The 23143-nt window shown below is 34.8% G+C and overlaps 1 protein-coding gene across 1 annotated transcript in view; it reads left to right on the top strand.

Moving 5' to 3' along the window:
* The window catches only part of TRAT1 (T cell receptor associated transmembrane adaptor 1), a 33173-nt gene extending 11471 nt beyond the window's left edge, over nt 1-21702 (top strand). Inside the window, exons 3-6 of the mRNA XM_017640793.3 lie at nt 6349-6385; nt 12675-12736; nt 15260-15348; nt 19788-21702. Coding sequence (XP_017496282.3) covers nt 6349-6385; nt 12675-12736; nt 15260-15348; nt 19788-20069 — 470 coding nt within the window. The 3' untranslated portion in view covers nt 20070-21702. The remainder of the gene's footprint in view (nt 1-6348; nt 6386-12674; nt 12737-15259; nt 15349-19787) is intronic.
* The last annotated feature ends 1441 nt before the right edge of the window (nt 21703-23143 follow it).

Here is a 23143-nt window from a genome sequence, read left to right as displayed (position 1 = left end):
AGAAGACAATTTTATGAAATGTCATCCAATAGGATATTTTTATATCTATAGAAAATCTATTTGATACTTTTTTTCACTCTGAGGGCTCTCTTAATTTAAGAATGTAATCATATTAGAAATGTAAACAGACTCCCAATCTTACTGTATCTCTGCCTTAGAGTACAGAGTAGGAAGTAATTATCCTGGCAAAATACTGCCACTGTCAGCTTTTCTTTTCCAAACTGGGCAGCAGTTTTCATCACTTGGTTTCATCCTCATGTGCATGATTGAAATAGTATCATGTCTAGCAACTGGCACAATCTTTGCGCACTGTAGGCATTCAATATATGTATGTTAAATACATGGGTGAATGGATGTAAGAATCAAAATTCAAGAATTCCTGGGTGGGGTCTTAATATTCTAGAACTAAAAATCTACTGGGGACAGGGCATTTCAGGGGTAATAAATGAATAGAAAAGAAAAAAAACAAATACATTTTCTTTTAACAGATAAAAAGAAAGAAAGTGAAGCTAACAAAACTAAGTTAGACACCAGTGATTAAGAAAAACCACATGAAGCTAATTTAGAACAATGGTCAGATTCTGAGGACAGTCCTTGATCCTCTTTGGAGTGTTTTCTTGAGTATTGATAATGTTAATATAAAATAGGAAGAGGAAAACATTATCATTATCCGGGTTTGAAAAAAAGAATATGAGAAGCATTAGAAAATGAAGTGGCATAGTGGAATATTCACACATCTATTCAGTAGCAAAATCAAAGATAATGCCTCTAATTCTTTGTCCAAAATGATTTTCACCAGCACACGCTGCTTTTACATTGTTGACCAAATGCCCTCAGCCAGAAACCCAACACTCTTTAAGATCTCTATATTATTTCTAGATGCAATGCTTTTTCATTAGCAATGACTTCAATAATTATTTTTTAAATCAAATATTTTACAAACGTTATTAGTCAGATGCATGCCTGACATCTTCTAAAAGTTTTTCCTTTATAGAAAAAGAATGAGCTTAGAGTAGCACTTTTTTCTATACAACAGCTTAAAATGACTATATTTTAATTTCTTCACTAAAATATTTTATGAATGCAGATAATATTGCCACCTAAATTAGAAAAGGTGAATTGAGAGTTATGGAGGTGAAATAATTTAAGATGGAAAATAATCCTCTGAACTAGTACTTTACTTTTTCATTGATTCCAGTGGCAATCCTCTGGAGATTTATGTGGGGCCAAGGAACAAGTGGGATTTCCAATTCCCACTTTTGGTAGTTTGTGTATTAGAATTAAATGACTCCTATTGCCTAAAAGCAGTATGGTGGAAAATAACATTTTTAAAAAAAACAGGAAATAATAAATTACATTAATAGATGTACTTAAAAAACCAATTTCAGTTCCCCTGATTGTTTCTAACATCTTGGCTTTTGAACTCAGTCTGATGTGAATTAAAACTCTGCTTTCAATCTTTAGCTGGGACGTCTTATACAAGTAATGCAACTTCTCTGGGTTTCAGTTTCCTTATCTACAAAATGTGGAAAATTCTAGACCATAGGATTCTTGTGAGGATTCTCTAGACACCTTAGCACAGTGCTGGGGTCTGAGTAGGTCAGGCCTGGACAGATACAGACCACATCACCATTCTTGGTGCCCCTGGTGTTTCCTTCCCTGATTCTACAAATATTTGTTAAGGGCTTACCATGGCTGCATGTCACCCCATTTTATTTTAGTGTCTGTAATTTCAGTGAACATTAGCTGCTCTGGTTTCTCCACTGCTGCCCCGTTCCTAGACTCTCTATGCCCTCTACAGCTGCCATGTCAATTCCTGCCCCCATCTCTATATTACCTAACATGTTTGTACAATAACCTGAGTTTCAGCAATAACTGTTGTGTTTATTTAAGTTACATACAGATTTATTTTACAGTTTACTGTAGGCCTTCAAAAATTGGTTCCAAATATTAATCTATCACAGATGATTTTATTTAAGCAGTAACGTGCCCTCATTTGGTGAAGCACACAACCTTGCACTTTATTAGCAGGCAAGCCTACAATTAACCTTGGAACAGTGTTCCCTGATGCCAAAAGAATACCTTTCGTTCTCATTCTACCACCCTTGTTTCTCTCTGTAGCCCCTTCCCAGCCACCCAAATGTTTCCTGACATCTTTTCTCACGTATTAATAGTAACAGCCATTTTTTCTATTCCAAGGAAGCAAATAGCACTGGTTTTCTTCCTCACCCAGAAATTCCAGAAACTAGGGATTTGCTCTCTAGACTGAGTCCTTTCCAGACCTACTGGAAAGTCCTCCTTGCTTTGTTTCTCCCAGACAGACAGATTAGAAGGAATTCCATCAAATTAGCCAGCTTTTCTGCCACCTGCTCGGCCATCACAATGCCCCTATATCTGATCGCATGGAACCTTTAATTTTTTTGCATCTTTGTGCTATTCTTTGCGGCTAAGAACTTGAAAGATATGACTCCACCTTGGGAAACAGTCAGTAAATAAGTTTTGCTGGTGTATTAAACAGCTTACAAAAGACAATGTTTATCCCAGCAACAATGCAATATCTACACCTTCAATCAGATAGGCAAGATAAGCCTCCTTTTGATGTTTTCTGTAGCAGCGCTAGGTCAAAACATTGAAATAGAGTTCTCCCTCCAAAATAAATCTTTCATTTTAATGTGATTCTTTGTCCAAATCTGCTCTTTAGAAGGATTATATTTTTTCTTTTCATGATAGGAATGCATTAGCTTTGTCCTCCTCCTTTGAACCCCCCCAAAAAATTCTTTATCCAACCTTTCTTCTCTATTTTGAGAAGGATAAACATGTATATGGTCTGCTCATACATCAAAGTCCTTTCAGTATATCTCCTATTCACTAAAAATTATGACACATTTTTCACATTAAAAATGTACCAAATAATTTTATTATGGACTTTAAGCCAAATTGTGTGTGGAAGGCTGAACATCATAAAGGGAAAATATAAAAGCAAATGTGTGCTCACATCCTCTCAACCATGAACCTGACCGCAACTGTTTGTGTCTGAATCACAGGAGAGGATTATGAAAATTCACCCAGCAATTCTCACAGTCTTGCAGATGTAATTCTTTGATAGCAAAATAAAAACTGCTTTTCATTTTAATAAACACCATTGAGATGATTAAGTAGCTTTTAAATCATGCTATTTATTTTTAAACGAACTAATAAACCCTTATAATAAAGCAAACTTTTTTCAGGAGCCTGAGCTTGCTGACCTTTCTTAGCTATAACTTCTAGACTTTTGATTATGACTCCCTTATTTAAAGAGATCACCTTCTATCACACTTCTCATAATAAGGATTATAAAATTAAAACCACACACGTATTGATCATCCAGCTCCAGATTACAAATTTAAATTCTAAGAGCGGTGTGGAATGCAGTGTCCTTGAGCTTACTTTCTTCTTCACATTGTTTTAGTTCCCTTTCCTTACACCCAGGTATCACATTATTATACTCTATTCTTTATATAGTTGCTTCTACTTCCTTTTCCACAAAGCTTTTTGGTCTAAAACTTTTTTTTTTTTTTACTTTTATCTGCTGACAACACATCCATCTGTATTTTCTTTCTTATAGAACTTCCCTTTCACACATTACATTAGTACACTTTCCAAGCATCAACCTTCATACGCCAAGCACCTCCAACTGGAAAACCCACATTATCTTTTAAAAATTTTAGTCTGTTTAGGGAAGCATTTTGATGCCATCCCTATATTTTTCTTTTTCTAGTCAGCTAACACCACTATTTTTGTTTTTAAGTTCTTTGTTTTCAATCTTTTCTTTAACAATCAGTTGGTGACAGTCCTGTTACCAAACATGAGATTTGGTTATTTCATCCTAAATCAAGCCCCACTTACAAATCTTTACTAGCATCTTAATCATATCAGCTTGTTTTCAGCTAATCCACTTAATGAGGAAACTGCCCAATTCAAATCAGCACAGTTAAATTGTGGCTTTGTATAGGGTATGGATTTAGAATTTATAACTTTGAAAATCAACTTTGTCATTTTCTAAAATGTTTTTACAAGAATGATTTCATTTATCTTCCACATTAACTCACATGATAAAGGCATTATTCCTCCTACTTTATGGATAAACAGATAATCAGAGTTTTAAAGTGACTTGCACATTGTCACATGGCAAATTCATTGAAGAGTTGCTATCCAAATCCAGTGTCTTCTGGTTTCTCACCCTGAAGTTTTTCGATGATACATCAGGCAACATTTTGACTAAATTCTTGCTTCATCCATTTTAATGCTTGGCTAATCTGAATAATAATGAGTATAAATTTATGTCATAATAAAAATAAATCAACGTATATTTATTTTCCAGTTTATAATTTTCTGATCTATATTAACTAATTTTTATTCTTACATTTTAGGATATTATTTATATTTCTTAAGCTATCTGATTTTGTTGTGCTTCCCTTAACTTGTGGCTACATGCAACAATAGACTTCTCTAGGCTTATTCCAACATCCATGTGAATTTTTATTCACAAGGTTAATCTGAAGGTAGTGGAAAATATCTGCATCTTTTATTTGCAGTTCATGGTAGGGTATTTCCTGTGGACTAGAAGAAGGGTATTTTGGATATCCCAATGGATTACATTAACCATTTTTGATTCCATAGCTGCTTGGTGATTATGCTCTGCAAAAACTTCCCACGTTTAGTCCTTCACAGAATGTTTCCAAGCATATTGACATGTGGCATGTCCAATTCATCCTCCAGTGTGATTATTTTAATAATTTGCTCCAGTGATGTTTTTCTAACAGTTAATGACCTCTCTGGAGAATAACTCAACTTTATTGCACATAAATCTAACTAAAAATAACCTCTGTAGTTATTTGGTGACTTTCTCAATTATTTGGAAATGTTTTTGCTAGTTCTTTACTAATACACAGTGGTTTTTACATGTTAAAACTGAAAGATCACCATTTGGTTACTATTGTCTCTGAGTCATTGTCAGACTTACATAATATTGGTCCTCATGTATGGGAATAGCTTTTGCATGATTTTGGCTTTTACTTAATGCCAAGTTAAACAATATACAACAAAAACATAATAAATATACTATATAGATCCATCTGGTTCATAGTAAAAAAAGACCTTATTGAACAGATATTAAAACCTACTTAATAATATTGACCCTAATCATTAAAACTGCACTGACTTTCCCTTATTCTCCCTCAATAATTATTTATGAATCTATTGTTTCACTAAAAAAAATCTTGAAACTATTTTTTCCAATTTTGAATACACATATGTAATTTGAAGTAAAAATACTTCCTTTTATTTGACTTTGAACAAAGGTTCAACAGTGGGTCACTTTCTACCATGTGGCACATAATTTTTTCGTGGTTTTACAGTCCTGCATCAAATTTCCAGTCTTGTTACTGCAGACCAACATACTATTTCTTTTAAAAGCCATTCAACTCTCTTGATTAATTTTAGAGCCTGTGTTTCAAACTCTTCCCAGATCTCTTCTCCCTAGAACCCTCATCTCTCCTTGCTTCTATTTGCACCATGTAGACAGAATGGAATCACAACTAGAGCAACTTCCTGAACACCATTTTTATGATGTTGTTCATAGGCCAAGAAGTTAACAGACACTTCAAAATTAGATAGATGATAGATAAATAGACTTAGATAGGTAGATACATAGAAAGATAGATGATAGATAGATAGATAGATGATAGATGATAGACACATAGATAGATATGGATGATAGATAGATGATAGATAGATAGGTAATGATAGATGATAGATGATAGATAGATAGATAGATAGATAGATAGATAGATAGATAGATAGATAGATAGACAGATAGATGGATAGAGAGGGAGAGAGAGAGAGAGAGAGAGAGAGAGAGAGAGAGAGAGATAAATGAGTCTTCCAGGTTTGTTTTGTTTTATAAGGAAGAAATACCTATTCAAACCAGCAAGAGCAGAGACGGAAATTTATCAGAAGGAGGCAGATGTGTTTCATGAAACACAAAGACAGAAAGTATAGCCATGCCCCATGTGGACTAGAATCAGATGGGAAGGCAGGGAGAGAAGGGCCAGTGTTCTCGGGTTGGTGTTTCCCTGCATAAAATGATAATACATCCAGGCTCTCCAGCACTTACAAGCTCTGCTGTTTCCATTGCAAATTACCAGGAGAGACTATGATTGGCCCAAATCAGAGATCTTTATATCTGGTGGTGGTGGCTGAGTGGATGGATTAAAGATGTTAACGGACACTGAGTTAACACACTCTTTAAAAGATTTAGCAAATGTAAATCAAAATTTCATTTAATTTGTCTATTTTGATATCTTTCAGATAACATATACAGGTACTCTGATGATTACATTCCCAGGTATGTAGAAAATGAGTTATATGTATTATGGTTGCCAAGTAATAAGAGAAAGTAACAAGTGTTATATTGCCTATAGGTTTGACTCAGGGATGTTGCATTTGGGTAAAAAAAAAAAAAAGAAAAGTGAGTTTTAGTTGCCTTTACTCCTATCTGAAGATTAAAACTGTAATATTATTATCTGCCCTAGTTACTTACTCATCCAGAGTTAGTGAGAGAGCTGGGTAAAGGTTGAAATGGGTCTTTAACCTGGTATCTACAGAATTCTCATCAATTTCAGAAGGAGATTTACTAGATTATGACTCAGATTAGATTATAAGAATGCAGTCTAATTATATATGGAATCATGTCACCTTAAGAAACCAGGGTGGAAAGAAATCTGGCAATACCTCATAAAACTGAAGATATGTATACATACCTGCATAGACAAGGATGCTCCCTGGTGTGCTGTTTTTAAGGGTAATGTCAATAAAGGGGGAAATGTGATAAATTAAAATAATATGTGGCTGGAGATATAACTGATTCCCTTTAATTCTTATTGAGCTAGTTGCAGAGAAATTTGTATAGTAGGATACATTTTTTTAAAAGAAGGTTTATGGCATAAATCACAGTAAAGAAATTTCATTTTCTTGGGCAGTATATTCTGACCCAAATGTGTCATTAGATAGGAGATTTCTCTTTTAGGATAAAAAAAAATCTAAATATAGCGAATTTCCTAGAGGTCTCTTCAAGACCTTTCTGAAATGGTAGATTGAAAGGCTGAAAGGTCTTTCAAAAACACAGAGCTTTCTCACTGGGTAGGATGAGATTAGAGGCTTTTTGTTGGCCTCTCAAAGGTCTTATTTTTATTCTTTTCCATGTGGAAATATCTCTGGCAGATTCAGGATCTAGGCTGCAGGCAGACCCACACAAAAAAGAAAATCTTTATTTTTATGACTACTCTTAGTATTAGATTCTCTAACATGAAATACTTTTCAAGTCATTAGCTCATATCAAGAGAGTTTTGCTGATTTGGTTACAACAAACAATATGACAAAGAAAATCCTATATAACCATGTAGAAGTTAATCTCTTTGATGACTGGATAGTTGTCATTTGAAAGACAATATGCAATGTGAAGGTCTTATGAATTGATCATGCTGCTAAATAAAGATGGAGTTGGTAGATTTTGGATTAGGATAGTTAGAGTCAGAGGGAAAGTTGGTTAAAATATCCATCTCAAAGTAGGCAGGCTCTTAGCAGTGGGGCAAACATGGAAGAGACTGGTTCACTTACAACGTTCATTCATTCAATAAATATTCATTCAACAGATACTGTTTTAGACAACAGAGATACAAAGATAGAAACATGAAGAGACTTCTCTCAAGGATTTAATAATATGTTATCTACTGTAATAAATCTCAATTTAGGCAAAATTTGAATATACAGTATAGATTTTTATGTATTAAAAAGTGTTTGGCATGTTAATTCACAAGCTTATGTATGTACTTTGCACCTTGTCTATTTCTGATTAGTTTGGGAGCCAAAATCACCTTTGTAAGAGGGGCATGGAGGCTCCAGAAGAAAAAGCAGTTGTAAGGGGGGAAATCTTAGTGAGAATATTTGATATCTTAATCTAGGCAATGATTACATACATCTAGGTGAGTGTACACACATGCCAAAATTCATCAAGCTGGACACTAAGATTTGTGCATTTTATTGTATGTACCTCAATAGAAAATGTTTTTATAAAACAGTACAAAATTATCTCCAGCCATTAAAATGCAAACATTAAAACAGCAAGTGGAAATGAAGACTATCTTCATTAAAGATAGAATCAGATAAAATTACTGATGCCTCCTCAGTTCTTAATAGTTTGAGGCTAGCATCCTCCATTCACCCTCTCCCTGCTTGTACCAACACTGGTCTAGGCAGGAAGCTATGCTAGAAGGGAAATAAATTTGCTTCTCTCATCTTATCAAATACCTGCCCTTCCTGCACTGGTAGGTCAGAAATATAATCACTTTAAAGACAGCATAACATCTATATCTAACAGAAAGTCAAATACACATTTCCTGGAATTTACCCTTGGGCTACTTTATTTTTCCTCTAGAACATTATTCTCCACAGTTCTTGTCTTTTTATCTGTGTTAGGAGATAATTCAGTGAAAATATCATAGATTTGAGATCTTGGCAATTCTGGATTTTAATCAAACTTCTGTAATTACTATGTTTGTAGTCTTAGGAAAACAAGCATTGGTGAACTTCAGTTGTATCTTTTGAGAAATATAGGTTGTAATATAATACTTTCCCTTCAAAGGCTAGTTGATAAAAAAAATGCTACTTTATTGGGTGAAAATTAAGGTCTAAGAAAATTCTCCCCATTTGCAGTACATTTACTAATTTAGGAAAGCAGTTAGGTTTATAATTACTTTAATCTTATAATGACTCCCCAGTTTCAGAGTTTCTCTCAAAACCTTTGAACAAATTTCCAGCAGCTTTTGCATGCTCTGCTCCCGGGCGGCACTGAAAAGCGCTTTTATCACAAAACACATCTCATCTCAGCTTTTCTTCTGCCTTAAGATAGTATCTTGGGTTTCTGGTGGGGGATCCCCCTTCGCTTTCTCTTTTTGCTAACTATACTAACCTAGTATCCCCTGGAGCAGATCTCTAGTATTAGCTGTACTCTTTACCAGGCCTCCGAGATGACAGACTCCTGGGTAGCCTTCCTGACATCTCAGACTTCCAAGTGGATATGCAGAAAAGGTCCTCACTATGGTAACTGCCAGTCCCTTCCTAAGCGCATCTGGGAATCCCTGACAAGTGCATAAAAGTTCCAAAAATCTTATTCTTGCTTGCCCTTCTGTCATGGCCAGCTGTATCTCTGCTCTTGGATGCCTTTCCCATCTCTTACGATGCTTCATGCTGGCAAATCTTTCCAGTCCACTTTCCCTCAAACTTTGGCAAAAGATCCTTCTTTTTAAGTGCTCCCAAGCTCTGGCAATATAAGCTCCTAGTGTGTAGAGGACTTTACAAAGAAGTGGGCATATTAGAAGTGAATTTGAACACTGATTAAGAGAACAAAAACTTAGCTTTAGACATATAGCTTTCTCCACTCACCCTCACCCTCATAGGGAATACTACTGGATTTGCTCCCTAGTCTCTAGCCACACAAAATCTTGCTGAGGTTAACACTCTTCCCCTGGACCAGGGGTCTATCTTTGGTGTCTTCTTACCCCTGCAGAACACCCACATCCATTGCACAGTCCCTGCTGACAAAAGTAGTAAGCATGTACTCAGGAACACGTTGCTCCACCAACTTTCCCTTTTTGCTCCTATATCATTGTTTTTCCTTTCAGTATATAAACAGACAGTATTTTCCATATCTTATTTTTTAAAAAGGAAAAGAATAGCTTTTTTGATGCTACATTGCTGATAGCTCTCTTTCCATTGCTCTGCAATTTTTAAAGCAAAACTTAAAAGTTCCATCTATACTCTGTATTTACTGACTTTTCTTCCTCTTCTCCTCTTCTTTCTTGAACCTACTAAATTCAACCTTCTGTCCTCAATAATCCACCAGTACAGCTCTTGGCAAGGTCACCAGCGAAATCCACATGGCTTAATCTTCACCCCATGGTATGCAGTCCATCTGTAATGTCTGACACATTGCCATTCTCTACTTCTTGAGACACTTGCTTCTCTAGGCTCTGGGCCACCCTGTTTCTGGATTTTCTCATCACTGGTTCCTAGACTGTAGACATCAGAGTGTCAAGTCTTTCCAGTGAACTTCTTCTCTATTCTATAAGTGACTTCATCCTCTCTCCTACTTTAACATGTATACACTGATGGAGCCCAAATTTATATATCTGTCCATTCAAAGAAAGCAAATCAAGTTGACACAACAAAGCCAACTTCTGAGAGACCACTAAACTTGCTCTTTCTTTAATCTGAAAACTTTCAGCCCATTAAAGTAGGTTTATTTTGTTTTGCAGAAATGTCTTTCATTTTTTATTTGGATATTAGAACCCTATATTTATATCATAGAATTTGGGAGCTGAAAAGAATAATAGTGATTAAATAGTTTAATATCCTAGTTTTCTAAATAAGGAAATTGAAACTTAGAGAATTTATGCCCAAAGTCTTCCAGGTAGAAGAATGATTTTTTAAAATTAAATTCACTTATTTAATCTGCTTAGCGAATGAATTATTTGAGGCATTTTTCTAAAAAGGACTTCATAATAAGATAATGATCAAATAAAACTTTAAAAATAGAGACTAGGGAAAATATATCAGAAAGTAGAAAATTTGGACCCTAGTATAAGACACAATTCATATTATTTAAAATTTTGGAGCATCAGTAAATATGCTTACTGGTTAGAGGTCTATTTCAGTTATGTTCACAGCAATGGAAAATCTGATCTGGTCCCAAACCAGATATGCACTAGCTTCTGGGATATGGGCTTATTTATTAATGTATCCTTAAAAAAATTAATCTTTCACATAAAACACTGTCAAAAAGTTGTGATTGAAGTTTATTAGATACTTGGAATAGGCTGGAGCTATTTGGCATTACTAAGTAAAAATATATTTTTTAATTTGTTGGTTAGGCAACTGCCCCTTTAGAATAGTTTATTTGAGATGATTAATCATTTGAGAACTGTAGATACAGGCCTGTAGATACAGGGCCCTGCATCATAAATCATATCTTATTTTCATTCATAGGGAATAAATGATATTCATTTTTTGGACATGATTTATCATTTGCAGGTTGTATCTGCCATCTGTGTGGGCTAGGAAAATGGATGGATTGTCTTATTAAAAATTCTTCATCAATTGCTATTATAGTCTCTGCATAGTCAGAGAAAAACCATGAGCCAGGACTACTTTGTATCCCAATATTGAGCTGTATTGAATTACCAATGCAAAGAAAGGTTACGGATGAGTTCCTTTGTTATCAGATAAGCAAAATATATGCCAGCATCTGGACTTTTCAAACCATTTCATACAGATATCATTTGATCTGCTAGTATTTTTAAGGACATCTATGTGCTATTTACATATACCATGTCCTCTTTCAGAAGCACAGGGACTAATATAGGTGTATGTCTTGGGATAAAAGTTCTTTTTTCTTTGATGCAATTCTCTCCAGTTCTCAGTGATATGTAATCTCAAAGTTAAAGCAGTTGCTACTGTTTTATGAAATGCCACTCTCACTGCTGCTATGTTCCTCTATTCCCAGACTGCCATTGTGAAAGACAGTCACCAGAGCCAGCATCACTGTCTGGTGACAATGGTAGGATGTCTTCTGTAATCCTAATAGGATTACTAAAATAAGGTTGTAAGGAAATTTAATCAAACATCATGAGCAAACAGTATTTAGGGCTTTAGAACCAGCTTTGCATTACAATTTGAGAACTGCCAGTTATTGTCTGTATATTTTGGACAACCTACCTCTCTGAGTTGCAAATTCTTTATACGCACAGTGGGGATTAAAAAAATGCATCTCATAGGGTTGTTCTGAGGGTTGAATGAGCAGTGCCATAAAGAAAAGTTTTCATCATTGATAGTTATTTATGATATTATATATAAGACTAAGGAAAACACGTTAATCTCTCTGAATCTCAGACTTTTCATCTATAAACTGGGGGAATAATATTTTTGCAGAATTTCCCTGGGTCTTTGATATAATATATATAAAACAGCACAGCATCTAGAGGTAATGTGATCAGTCATTTTACTGCATCTGCCACACTGGGTCTATAATATTTCTATGGCCTTTTAATTTTTAAACACCATGATAATATTTACTTAGTGAACATAGTTTTAGAGGATTGTTCAAGGTGATATTCTGGGCAAGTAAGCACTTAAGAGCACAGATAAACTAGGTTCTAATTCTGCCTCAACTACTTACAAGTCTTGTGAACTGCAGCAAATTATACCTCTCTGTGCCACAGATTCTTTATCTGTAAAATGGGCTTCGATAGTGCCTATCTGGTCTGATTGTTATGAGATTTAAATGAATGAATATATAAAATGTAGCATCTGACAAACAGTAAGTGCTAAGTATTTGCTCTTGTTATTCCTTGAAAGAAGATCCAAAAAACAACTTTTCGAATTTATACACACACATGGATGCAGGCATGCATGAACACTGGCATTCACCCACTCACTGACACATAAATATATCTACCTTGGTTGCCTGAGGCTGAACAAGAACATACCATAGTTTACCTGATTTTGAATAGCTGAGAAATTAATTTAAAACAATGTATAAAGTGGATTCTAATAAGGTAAATTTTTTTTTCTTATTATAGGGAGGAAGAGTATTATATCGAAGATACACCAATTTATGGTAACTTAGATAACATGATCCCAGGTAAGTTTTATTTTTCTGGAAATTAAATTTATCTATAAATTAATACTCTCCACTTAATTCCACAAAGAATTCAAGATAGTTTATTTTTGGTCACAATCACATTTAAATATCCCAATGGTAACCATAAATTCAAATATATTTAGCATATTTTTTAGTATATAGTTCCAAAGCTCCGTATTGTAAATTGTATTGCAACATTCAGTGTAAATCAACATCCTGTTTCTCTATGTTCTCTTCATTTCCCTCTGGCAGTAATGAGAATACAGGAAGACTTTATTACCGTGAATTTTGACACATGCAGAATTCTATGAAGTAAAGCTATTTCCAGAACAGAAAATGGTCCAGGGAAACAGTGCTTTGTGCTCTGTATACAAAAGCAAATCTACAGTGACTAACCTGGAACAATAAACATGTTCTTTGGTTTCCCTCATTTTAACTAGTTCTTTCATAAGCAGAAAACCTAGGGCTACCTTAATGACAAATGGGGAGAGAAGAGCTAAATCATCATAGAGCAGGTTATACTGTTTTGTTTTTATGTAACTTCAATTCCCAACATCCCTTAATACAGGCATAGCTTGTTTTATTGGACTTTGCTTTATTGCACTTTGAGGATACTGTTTTTTTAAAAAAAAAAAATTGAAGGTTTGTGGCAATCCTGGATTGAGCAAGTCTATCACTGCCATTTTTCTGATGACATTTGTTCACATCATGTCTCTGTATCCCATTCTGGTAGTGCTCTGCAATATTTAAAACTTTTTCATTTGTTTTTATATTTGTTATGGTGATCTGAGATCAGTGATTATGACTCTGAAAGCTCAGATGATGGTTAGCATTTTTAGCACTATTTTTAATAATGTTTCTTAGACATAATTCCATTGCGCACTTAACAGACTACAATACTATGTAAACATAATTTTTATGTGCACTGGGAAACAAAAAAATTCATTTGACTTGCTTTAATGCAATATTCACCTTAGTGTAGTGGTCTGGATGGGAACCTGCAATATCTCCGAGCTATGCCTGTACTTGAAATATTCCAACTACCCAAACCAAAATGCCACTAAATCTTTAAAACAGACCGCTGTGGTCTGATCCCAGGGCTCGTATGGGAGGAGCTGTGAAAGTGAAGCTAGCATTTAACCTCATCCTTGCCCTGCAAACACTTTACTTGACTCATGCAGTAGAGTTGGAAGTTAACTCCTACTCATTTCTGAATCTTGAACACACAGAATTCCAGTAACCAACTAAGTTTATCCAAACCTCCCTATGTCAAAACAGTATGGAATTCTTCTAAAGTTTAGAATGTGAGAATTTTAAAGGATTCAAGAATTTATTTAGTTTTGTCCTTCCATTGTAAAGTGTCCTCTAATTTCTGCACTCTGAGGAATTAGAAACAATTCTTCAGGAATATATTCTTAAAAACAATTTGCCTTCCTGTTTTACCTTGCAGAATTGTGGTGCCCCTTTGTAATATTTGAAGATTTAAATTCTTGTGTTTCTGGTGGCTCAAAACCCACCATATCTGTAATTTACATGTTCAGGTGAGCACAGGTGTCACCCCCACAGGTGTGAGTTACCAGGTCCAGGATAGGGTTTAGGAATCTGCTACTTAACAAAACCACCTGGTGATTCACCTGCATGTTTTCCATGGACCATACTTTGCAAAACAACACCTTACAGACCTTTCTGTGTTGCTTTTCAGAGAGGGTTGAATGATTATGAGGTACCCAGTATTATAGTAAATATATCTTTTTTCTCTGTGGGGCCAATTTGGTACAACCCACATTTCTGCCAGGTTACTAGTCATCCTACAAGTCACTATCATTCTTTCCTCTCCCTTTAAAATGGGTATATCTGGGTGAAGAAAGGTACAGATGATTCAAGAAGCCTATCTCCAAGGGTGTAATGAGGGTACATCTGCTGGCTGTGGGACATACACACAAACTCCAAGTAATTAGGATTCAGGCCCTCAGAACAGCCTGGCTGAACTATCCTGTCACTGATTTTTAACAAAAACCATAATCTAAACCCTCTTTTTCAAAAATAGAATGTAAGGCTTAAAATACCCTTGAGGAAAACTTACTTTTTGGAAAAATAACCAAATTGTAATCATCAATGTATATGTACTGTGCTTTACACCAGTACATACCATGTGCGATCATACCTACACAGGAGCGAACACAAGCAATCCTTTAACTCATGGATCTCTGCAACATCTAAATGGTAGTTTAAGTTGGGACTGTCATGTCTTGTGATGACATAAAAAAAATATATATATGATTTAGTATTTATCCCAAATGACCTTTTGCCTTTTAGCTAGTACTGTAAGTCAAAAGACTTTTCTATTCTGGTCTATAGAACAGTTTGTGCTTCCTTACCTCTTTGCATCTCCATGAAAAAACTAGTCAGATTATTCCTGGGGGTTTCTCATGTACAGCTAAATGTTGTTTGGGTCATGTATTTTCATTTGTGCCAGCATTTTTCACTTTTCCAATGTAAATCATGATATTTTCAACTCCCAAGAACCAATGGATGAAAACTGCTATGAACAAATGAAAGCCCGACCAAACAGATCTGTGAATGAACCTCAAGAAGCCACTCCACGTGCACAGGTAAGTTATGTTTTCTGAATCAAGGGTAAAGTTCAGCCTTGACACAACCCAGCTCCATGTTTCAAGAGCATTAAAGTAGTGAATTCTGATGCACATCTGAAGCAGCCTGTTAGAAATTTTGCAGTCTGAATCAGTTTAAAGTTCTGGGACCTGAGTTCTAAATGGAAACTCAAAGGCAAGTCAACGGTTCTCAGAATCTCACTTGAAGCGTCAAAATTGTACACAATTACAGAGGCAGTAGATTTGAAAGGAAAAGTGGATTATCTTCCTAAATAATCAAATAAGCTTTTGCTTTCAGCTTGAAAAAATTATGTGCATCACAGAGATAAATATAAAAGTTGACACATGTATAATGTTCACAGAACCTAGATTCCAGGATTTATGAGGGGACAGGGTGAGAAAGAGAGAGAGAATGAGACCTTAGGTTAAAAGATTAACTAGCTGGATATAAAATACCGCACTTCTATTTTATGACGCAAATAAATATAAATTTAAATACAAGTACTATGGCTGTGGTCTTATGACAGGTGTGGGAATAGTCAGGACACAAGCCTAAGCAGAAACATCAAACACAAATGGATAGTTTCTCCTTTCCTCCCACAATCAGTTCAGCCTCCTCAGATATTGCCCTTGACTTCATCAAAAGCCATTCACAATCATTAGCCTACATGCTGCTAAAGTGCTATAAATTTCAGTTAAAATAGTTCTTGCTTCTCCTCCCAGATCTTGTCCCTTCACTTATGTGCTCTCTTACTACTCCCTGGAAAGAGTCAGAGGGCCAGCATTGCCTACGCGTTACTATGGGCCAGACCTTGTATTACGTGCTTTGTATGTGTTATTTTAGATTTCTATGAGGGAGGCAGCATTATTATTCCCCTCTGAAACTTGCAAAGGGTGAAAAACTTGCCCTAGAGCACTCAGGTACTAAGTGGGAAGGCAGAAGCTAAACTTAGTCCTGTCCAGCAGAAAATAGTCTCCTCCCTAAGAGGGGTCCCATCTAAAAAGTTTTCCATTTAAGGTAGAATTTTTCTCTCTTTGTTTATATGAATCCCAAGATATAAAAATTGCTGAAATTTTTATTAAGAAACCAAGATGTGGTGAGGACTTAAGCAAAATGTAAAGTCAACCTCTGATGGACAAATTTGTCAGCTGATGTTCAATTAATTGTAAAATCATATTTCTAGATAAAAGATATGAAAACTTCATGTTATAATGTGATCTGATAAATCCACAATAGTAAAAAGAAAACCTCTCAAAGAAGGTTGAAAGATAACTATACCATCTGAAATGTAGACATTCACAGCACCTTAATTGCAAAACAATGAGAATTCTGAATAGAAGTTGCTATTTAATACAGATTAGTTGAATGAGCCAACTTTATTTAGGCTGCGTCTGGTTTTTACTGAAGTGGAAATTGTGCAAAATTTTACCATGTCTTTAAAAATCTGCTATTGTATAAATTATATATTTAAAGACACTTCTAAGGTGATTAGTCCTTATTGTATTACACCTTACTCACAAATTTAGTTTCACAAATTAGAAATATAATCTCTTTATATCTGCTCAATTCCATTTTATTAGAATGATCGTTATCATCAGAAACACCACCGAGTTTACCGCTACAATATGAACACTGTTACTCTGGTCAATTATGAAAACATAAGGAGACTGTAATATTGGGCATGAGTCTTGATGGATAAAGTGTTTGTTTGTTGGAAAAAGAAATAAACTACTTTGCCCTTTGAAAATGATGTGTCAGTGCAAAAGTTGTGATTTTGGTAACTAAGTCTACTATTAGGAGAGTTCATCAGGAAACCTAATAATAAAATGAGTACACAAGAGAGCCCAAATACTAAAAAAAATTGAGGGATATAAGTGTGAGCTTGCTCCTTTTTTCTTTCTTCATGTCAAAAATCTCTCACCAATCTCCTATCCCTCCTATGCCAGAAGCATCCTCTGTCCTTTCCAAAGCCAATACTCCCACTTACACTCCTGATTTTTCCTATTGCTTCTAAGGTCTTAAACCTTCAATTGCTTTCTTTAAATGAAGCATTACTATTTACCTACCAATATGCACAAATCATCCCAATATATTTAAAAATAAAAACAAACAAAATAATACAACTGCTTCATCCTGTTTTTCTAATTCTTAAACTGACTCTTATTTTCCTCTATTGTTTCCATTTCTTTTCAAAGATACACATTCTTTTACTCCAGCTTTATCTTCTCCACTCATCCACTCAACTGAAACAATACTCTGGAAGTCACAAGTGACTACTGCATACAGTTTAGGGCCTTTTCTCAGGACTCACCTTCTTTGAACTCCACAGCACTTGGTAAAGTTGACCAACTATTGACCAGAGGTACATTACTTGGAATGTGTTTTGGTTAAGTGCAGAAACCAACTCACACCACTTTAGTAGAAATGGGAAATTACTGGCTCATGTAACTGGGAGATGCAAGGATGTATTTTGTTTTTGAGATGACTAAATATAAGGGCTCTCTCTATTTATCCTTCTTGCTACTTTTTACTGACTTCATTCTCTTTTATTACTAATAGACTCTCCCACTGAGGCTGGACAAGCCACTGACAGAGCTAGATTTTCATCCTCCCAGCCCCAGGAAAAACAATTTTTCTATTCTTGCCTCTACGTATCTATCTCAAATATGCCATACAGTTGGCTCTGCTGAAGTCACATGTACATTTTTGGGCCAACTTCTGTTGCCAAGGAGATGGGTGTTATGACTGGTTCCAGTGTAGGTAACGTGCTTGTTCCTGTGTTGGGTTCTGTAATTGGTAGCCTCTCTGGGATCAGATAAAGCATAGAAAATTTCCTAATGGAAAATGGGGACTTCATCAAAGAAAAAGGATAGAAAACAGTGTTGACAAGCAAAAAAGGTATCTGGCCCTTTGAATTACTGAGTGTCTTCTAGTTATTTCTGGACATCACTGCCACCTCCTCCTCTGTCTGCCTGGTCAAAAACAAAGCAGGTAGAAGCAGAAGGTGTGTGCAGGAAGCAGGGGACTGCCCATCTGGCCTGGAATATGGAGCTCATTTAGGGTAGTGGGAACTGAAACCGAACAGGTGGCATACAAACATGCAAAACCTTGAAAGTCAGGGTATTAAATTCAGGCTTTAGTCTATAGGCTAAAAATTTTGGACACATCATGGTAACAATATGAAAACAGTGCCTTAGGAAGATAATCTGAAAACAGCATACAGGCTAACTGGCAGAGGAAAGAGACTAGAGCCAGGATACCAGTGAGGCAGCTATTGCAATGCAGTTTTCCTGAAATGATTATTTTAGGAATAAAAAGTCAGAAAAAGATGCTAGAGAGGTTGTAAATAGGACCATTTCTTTTGTCTGGTAGCAGATATAAGACATTTAACTTAATATGAAAATAAGTGCAACAGGGAGATTTTAAGGGTTTTGTTCATCTAAATGTTGCTTCCCTACCCTCTACCCCCACAAATTGATACAATTAAGGCAAACCCTTCATACAGAAATTTTTGATTTATTCAATAGTTGTCCTGAAGTTTTAGCCTACAACTTCTAATAATTATAATCTCACACCCTACTTTTGGTTATAGTTATAGCTTCTACGTGTATGGTCTGTATTTACTCAGAACTCTGTAAGAAGGGTACTCTTGTTTTATAAGCAAGAAAATTGAGGCTCAAAACAGTTTTTAAAAATTTCCCAAGGTCCCATCATTGTATTACAGATCTGGGATTCAATTCTGGGCTTTGCAGCACCATATTCAACATCTTGCCAATTTTCCCTAGTGTCCTGTCCTACTTATTCTAGTATGGACACAGGTCTAGACCAGAGAGGACGACAAGCCCCTCTTGGATGAGAATGAATATCTCCAAGACTAACCTAAACTCAGAGGATCGTGGGGCAGGCAGGCAAGGGAAAGATGGGAAATATAATTATTGTCAATGCCAGTCATATCAATGAACAGTTATCCTTATACTCTGAACCTCAAGAGTATAGAAAAATTGGAGACTTTGATGGTCATCAAATGACCAATTATTAAACATACATAAAGTGAACTTCATGATTTATTAAATTCCTTTCAATCATGCTTGTGCCCAGTTTCACAAATTGGAGTATTATTACTTGGGAGGAACAATATAGGGGAAGAGCTACCTAAAGGGAAGGCAGAAGGAGAAGAAAGTTAAGAGTCCATCTAAAATGTTCATGTGTATTTTGAGTGTAAGAAAGAAAAATACACACCAAAAATTCATCTAAGAGTTTTTTTCCACTCAAAAGCCTTGAGTTGACTGTTTTTTGTTGTCATCAATTCAAATTTGGCAAACAAGGTATTGGAAACCCTGAAAACAAGCTGCTGTTTTTCATAGACCTTAGAAGGTCCAGAAGTCACCAGAGTCAAAGAATGGGCTAACAGTGAGAAATCAACATCCTTTCTTTTCAGGCCATGAATGAAACACAGATGTTTTACGCTTCACTAAATCACAGCTATGAGGAGAAGTGCAGAAAGCCCAGGAATCAGATTGCTTATTTGCCAGTCAAGAATGAAGGTGAGCAATTATGTACAATGGATGCCAGTGCATCTAAGACCACTTTGGTAGACAGTGTCCCACTGGAGAGCCAGGCAATAGAGGAAAATATTCACGATGATCCCATCAGACTGTTTGGATTGATTCGTGCAAAGAAGGAATCTACAGACCTGCTGGAGTATGATCTGGCTCAGTGAGTCAGCTCGTACTGGAGACAGTTGTTGAAGAAAACAAAATCTCCATATGACACTGAATGGTTTGACAGGGTGACAATCTGATGGTTATTTGTTGGTGGTATGGCAGCTTATCTCTTATCCAGAGCTTACATGCATGCACACCAAATGTGATGATGTGAAAATTACTTATTTGAATTAGTTATTAGAATTCACTTAAAAAAATGCCAAAGTAGTAAAATGTAAAATAAAATCAAGTTTGCAAGTTGAGCCTGATAACAAAGTCACAAGTTCACCAACAATACTTGGTACTCAGTGAAATAAAACTAAACAAAAAAATGTTTTAGACATAAGTGTGCTCTGGAGCATGTTGAAAGAAAAATAAATGTCAGTGTGGGGTTTTTTTACACATTTTTATTTTCTTGCCAATGTAAAACACCCCATCATTGGAAGAAATTTCTGACTGAAAGGCATAGCAGACATTAAAATATATTCCTAAGAGAAATGGGATAATCTTAAATATTTCTCACAAATGGTAATATATTTATTAGCTTTAAAATTATTATAAAACCAATGCATGTACCTTGTAACAGTACAGAAGTATCAAAAAAATTAGATATTCCACTAGCCAGAGCTAATCACTATGAGCAACTTTCTATATATCTTTTTAGATATTTTTCTGGGCATGTCCATGTACATACATCAGTTGTTTGTTTTGTTTGTTTTTCTTACAAGAAAAAAGAGGAGTGATTATTTTATACATATTATTTAAACTTTTTTCACTTAACAATATATTGTGGTTTTATTTTTATTGTTATTTTGAACTATAACTATACTTACATAATTTTAATGCATAGCATCTCATTGATGGCTACAAAAGAATTTATTCAAATAATTTTGAAGTACATTCAGCTCATTTCCAAATTCAGATTTTTGCTTTTACAAATAATTTTGTAATGAGAATGCATCCCCACACGTGTTTGGGTACTTGTCTGACTTCTTTAGGTTAAATGTCTAAAAAAGGAATTGCTGCTTTAAAAAGTGTGCATCTATAGAATATATTTCTGAAAGGTCAAGAATTTGGTCAAAGTGTATTCAATTTAAATTCTGATAAATACTCCTAAACTTCTCTCCAAAAAGTTATTTTAAAAAAACTTTCTGTTATCTTTCTCCATTTGGAATAGGAGCTTAATTGGTTCTCAAATCATCACTGACCAAGAAAATTATTAATGTCAGCTGTCTCTCCTGTCCTCTGACCAGAGCTCAGCAGATTTTATTCATTCTCTCTTCAATTTTTTGTTGAGCTCCAACGGTAGTTTAGCCATTTATACACCAGTGTTCAACAATGAGGAAGGACAATAAAGAGACCCTTCTCCCTTGGAACTTACACTAGTAGAAAAGATGAGTATCAGGTTAACAAAGAAAAATGTAGCTACTAGTAAAAAAGGCAATTAAGAAAACATAAAAATGAGAGAGCAGAGTCTCTGAAGAGGAAATTTAAATTCTGGGAACTGAACAAAAAGGACCCATCTATGTAAAGAGAAAAGAAGAAAGTGTGTTGTGTAACAATTTTATCCATGTTTGGAAGTACCTACATCTGTCAATATCTATTTTTTATTATGAATCTGTATAAAATAAAATACTAATGCCAAAGTTATCTTTATTGTTCCCTTTATTGTTGCATGAATTTGATAGTTCATGTCTTTCTAGGAATTTGTCCCTCTCATCTATGTTTTTAAATTTGTTGGCAAAAAGTTGTTCAAAATATTCTGTTTTATCTTTTCAGTATCTGTAGAACCTACAATGATTTCCCTTCTCTTTGATATTGGTAATTTGTTTTTTTTCCTGATCTGTCTGGTTAGAGATTTTTCAATTTTTTTGATTCCCTCAAAGAACCAGTTACTGTTTAAATAACTCTTCTATTGTTTTTATATTTTCTATTTCATTGGTTGACTCTCTGATCTATATTATATACTCTCTTCTGTTAAGTATGTTTCATTTGTTCCTCTTTTTTTAGCTACTTAAGGTGGAAGCTAAGATCAATATAAAGCCTTTCTTCTTGCCTTAAATAACATATTTTTATAGATATCCCCTAAATTTTGATATATTGTTTTCACTTTTATTCATTTTAAGTATTTCCAATTTCCCTTTGATTTCTTCTTTGACCCATAGGTTATTTAGAAGTGTGTTATTTAGTTTCCAAATATTTGAGGAGTTTCCAGATCTCTTTATTGATTTCTAATTGAAATCCACTGTTGTCAGAGGATTTATAATTTGTCATTCCTTTATTGCCCAGAATATAGTCTTTGTGGGTGACGGTACACACATGAGAAGAATGCATAGTCTATTGTTGTTTGGTAGAGTGTTCTAAAAGTGCTAACTAGGTTAATTTGCTTATAAAGGTTTTCAGTGATTCTATATCCTTAATGAATTTGCCTACTTGTTCTACCAGTTATTGAGAGGGGAATGTTGAAATCTTTGAGTATGGTACATTTGTCTATTTCTCCATGCAATTCTATGTTTTGGTTTCATGTATTTTGAAGCTCTATTATTAAGTACATAAATGTTTAGAAGTGTTATGTTTTCTTGAAGAATTGATTCCTTTATCATTATGAAATGGCTGTTTTATCCTTAACTATTACTGTCTCTGAAATCTACTTTGCCTGATATTAATATTGTCACTACAGCTCTTTTGATCAATGTTGGCATATCTTTTAATATTCTTTTAAACCTGTTTACATATTTTTATATCATCTTTTAACTTATTTACATCTTTATATTTAAAATCCATTTTTTGTAGGTAGCATATAGTTTGTTTTGCTCTTTTTAAATCCAGTCTGAAAATCTCTACCATTTAATTGGGGTATTTAAATCATTTTCATTTAATGCAATTATTGATATGGTTGAGTTCAGAAAATGCTCTTCATATCTGTTTTCTATTTGTCCCATCTGTTCTTCATCCATTTTTACACCTTTTTATGACTTTCTGGATTATACCAATTTTTTCTTATGATTCTATTTTATCCTCATTGTTAGATTGTTAGCTATAAATCTACATTGTGTCACTTCAGTGATTGTTTAGGGTTTATAATAACATC

This window comes from Manis javanica, chromosome 3 (genome assembly GCF_040802235.1).
Source record: "Manis javanica isolate MJ-LG chromosome 3, MJ_LKY, whole genome shotgun sequence".
NCBI classification, from domain to species: Eukaryota; Metazoa; Chordata; class Mammalia; order Pholidota; family Manidae; genus Manis; species Manis javanica.
The sequence above is the reverse complement of the archived record's forward strand: the minus strand, read 5'-3'. Positions and strand labels throughout refer to the sequence as shown.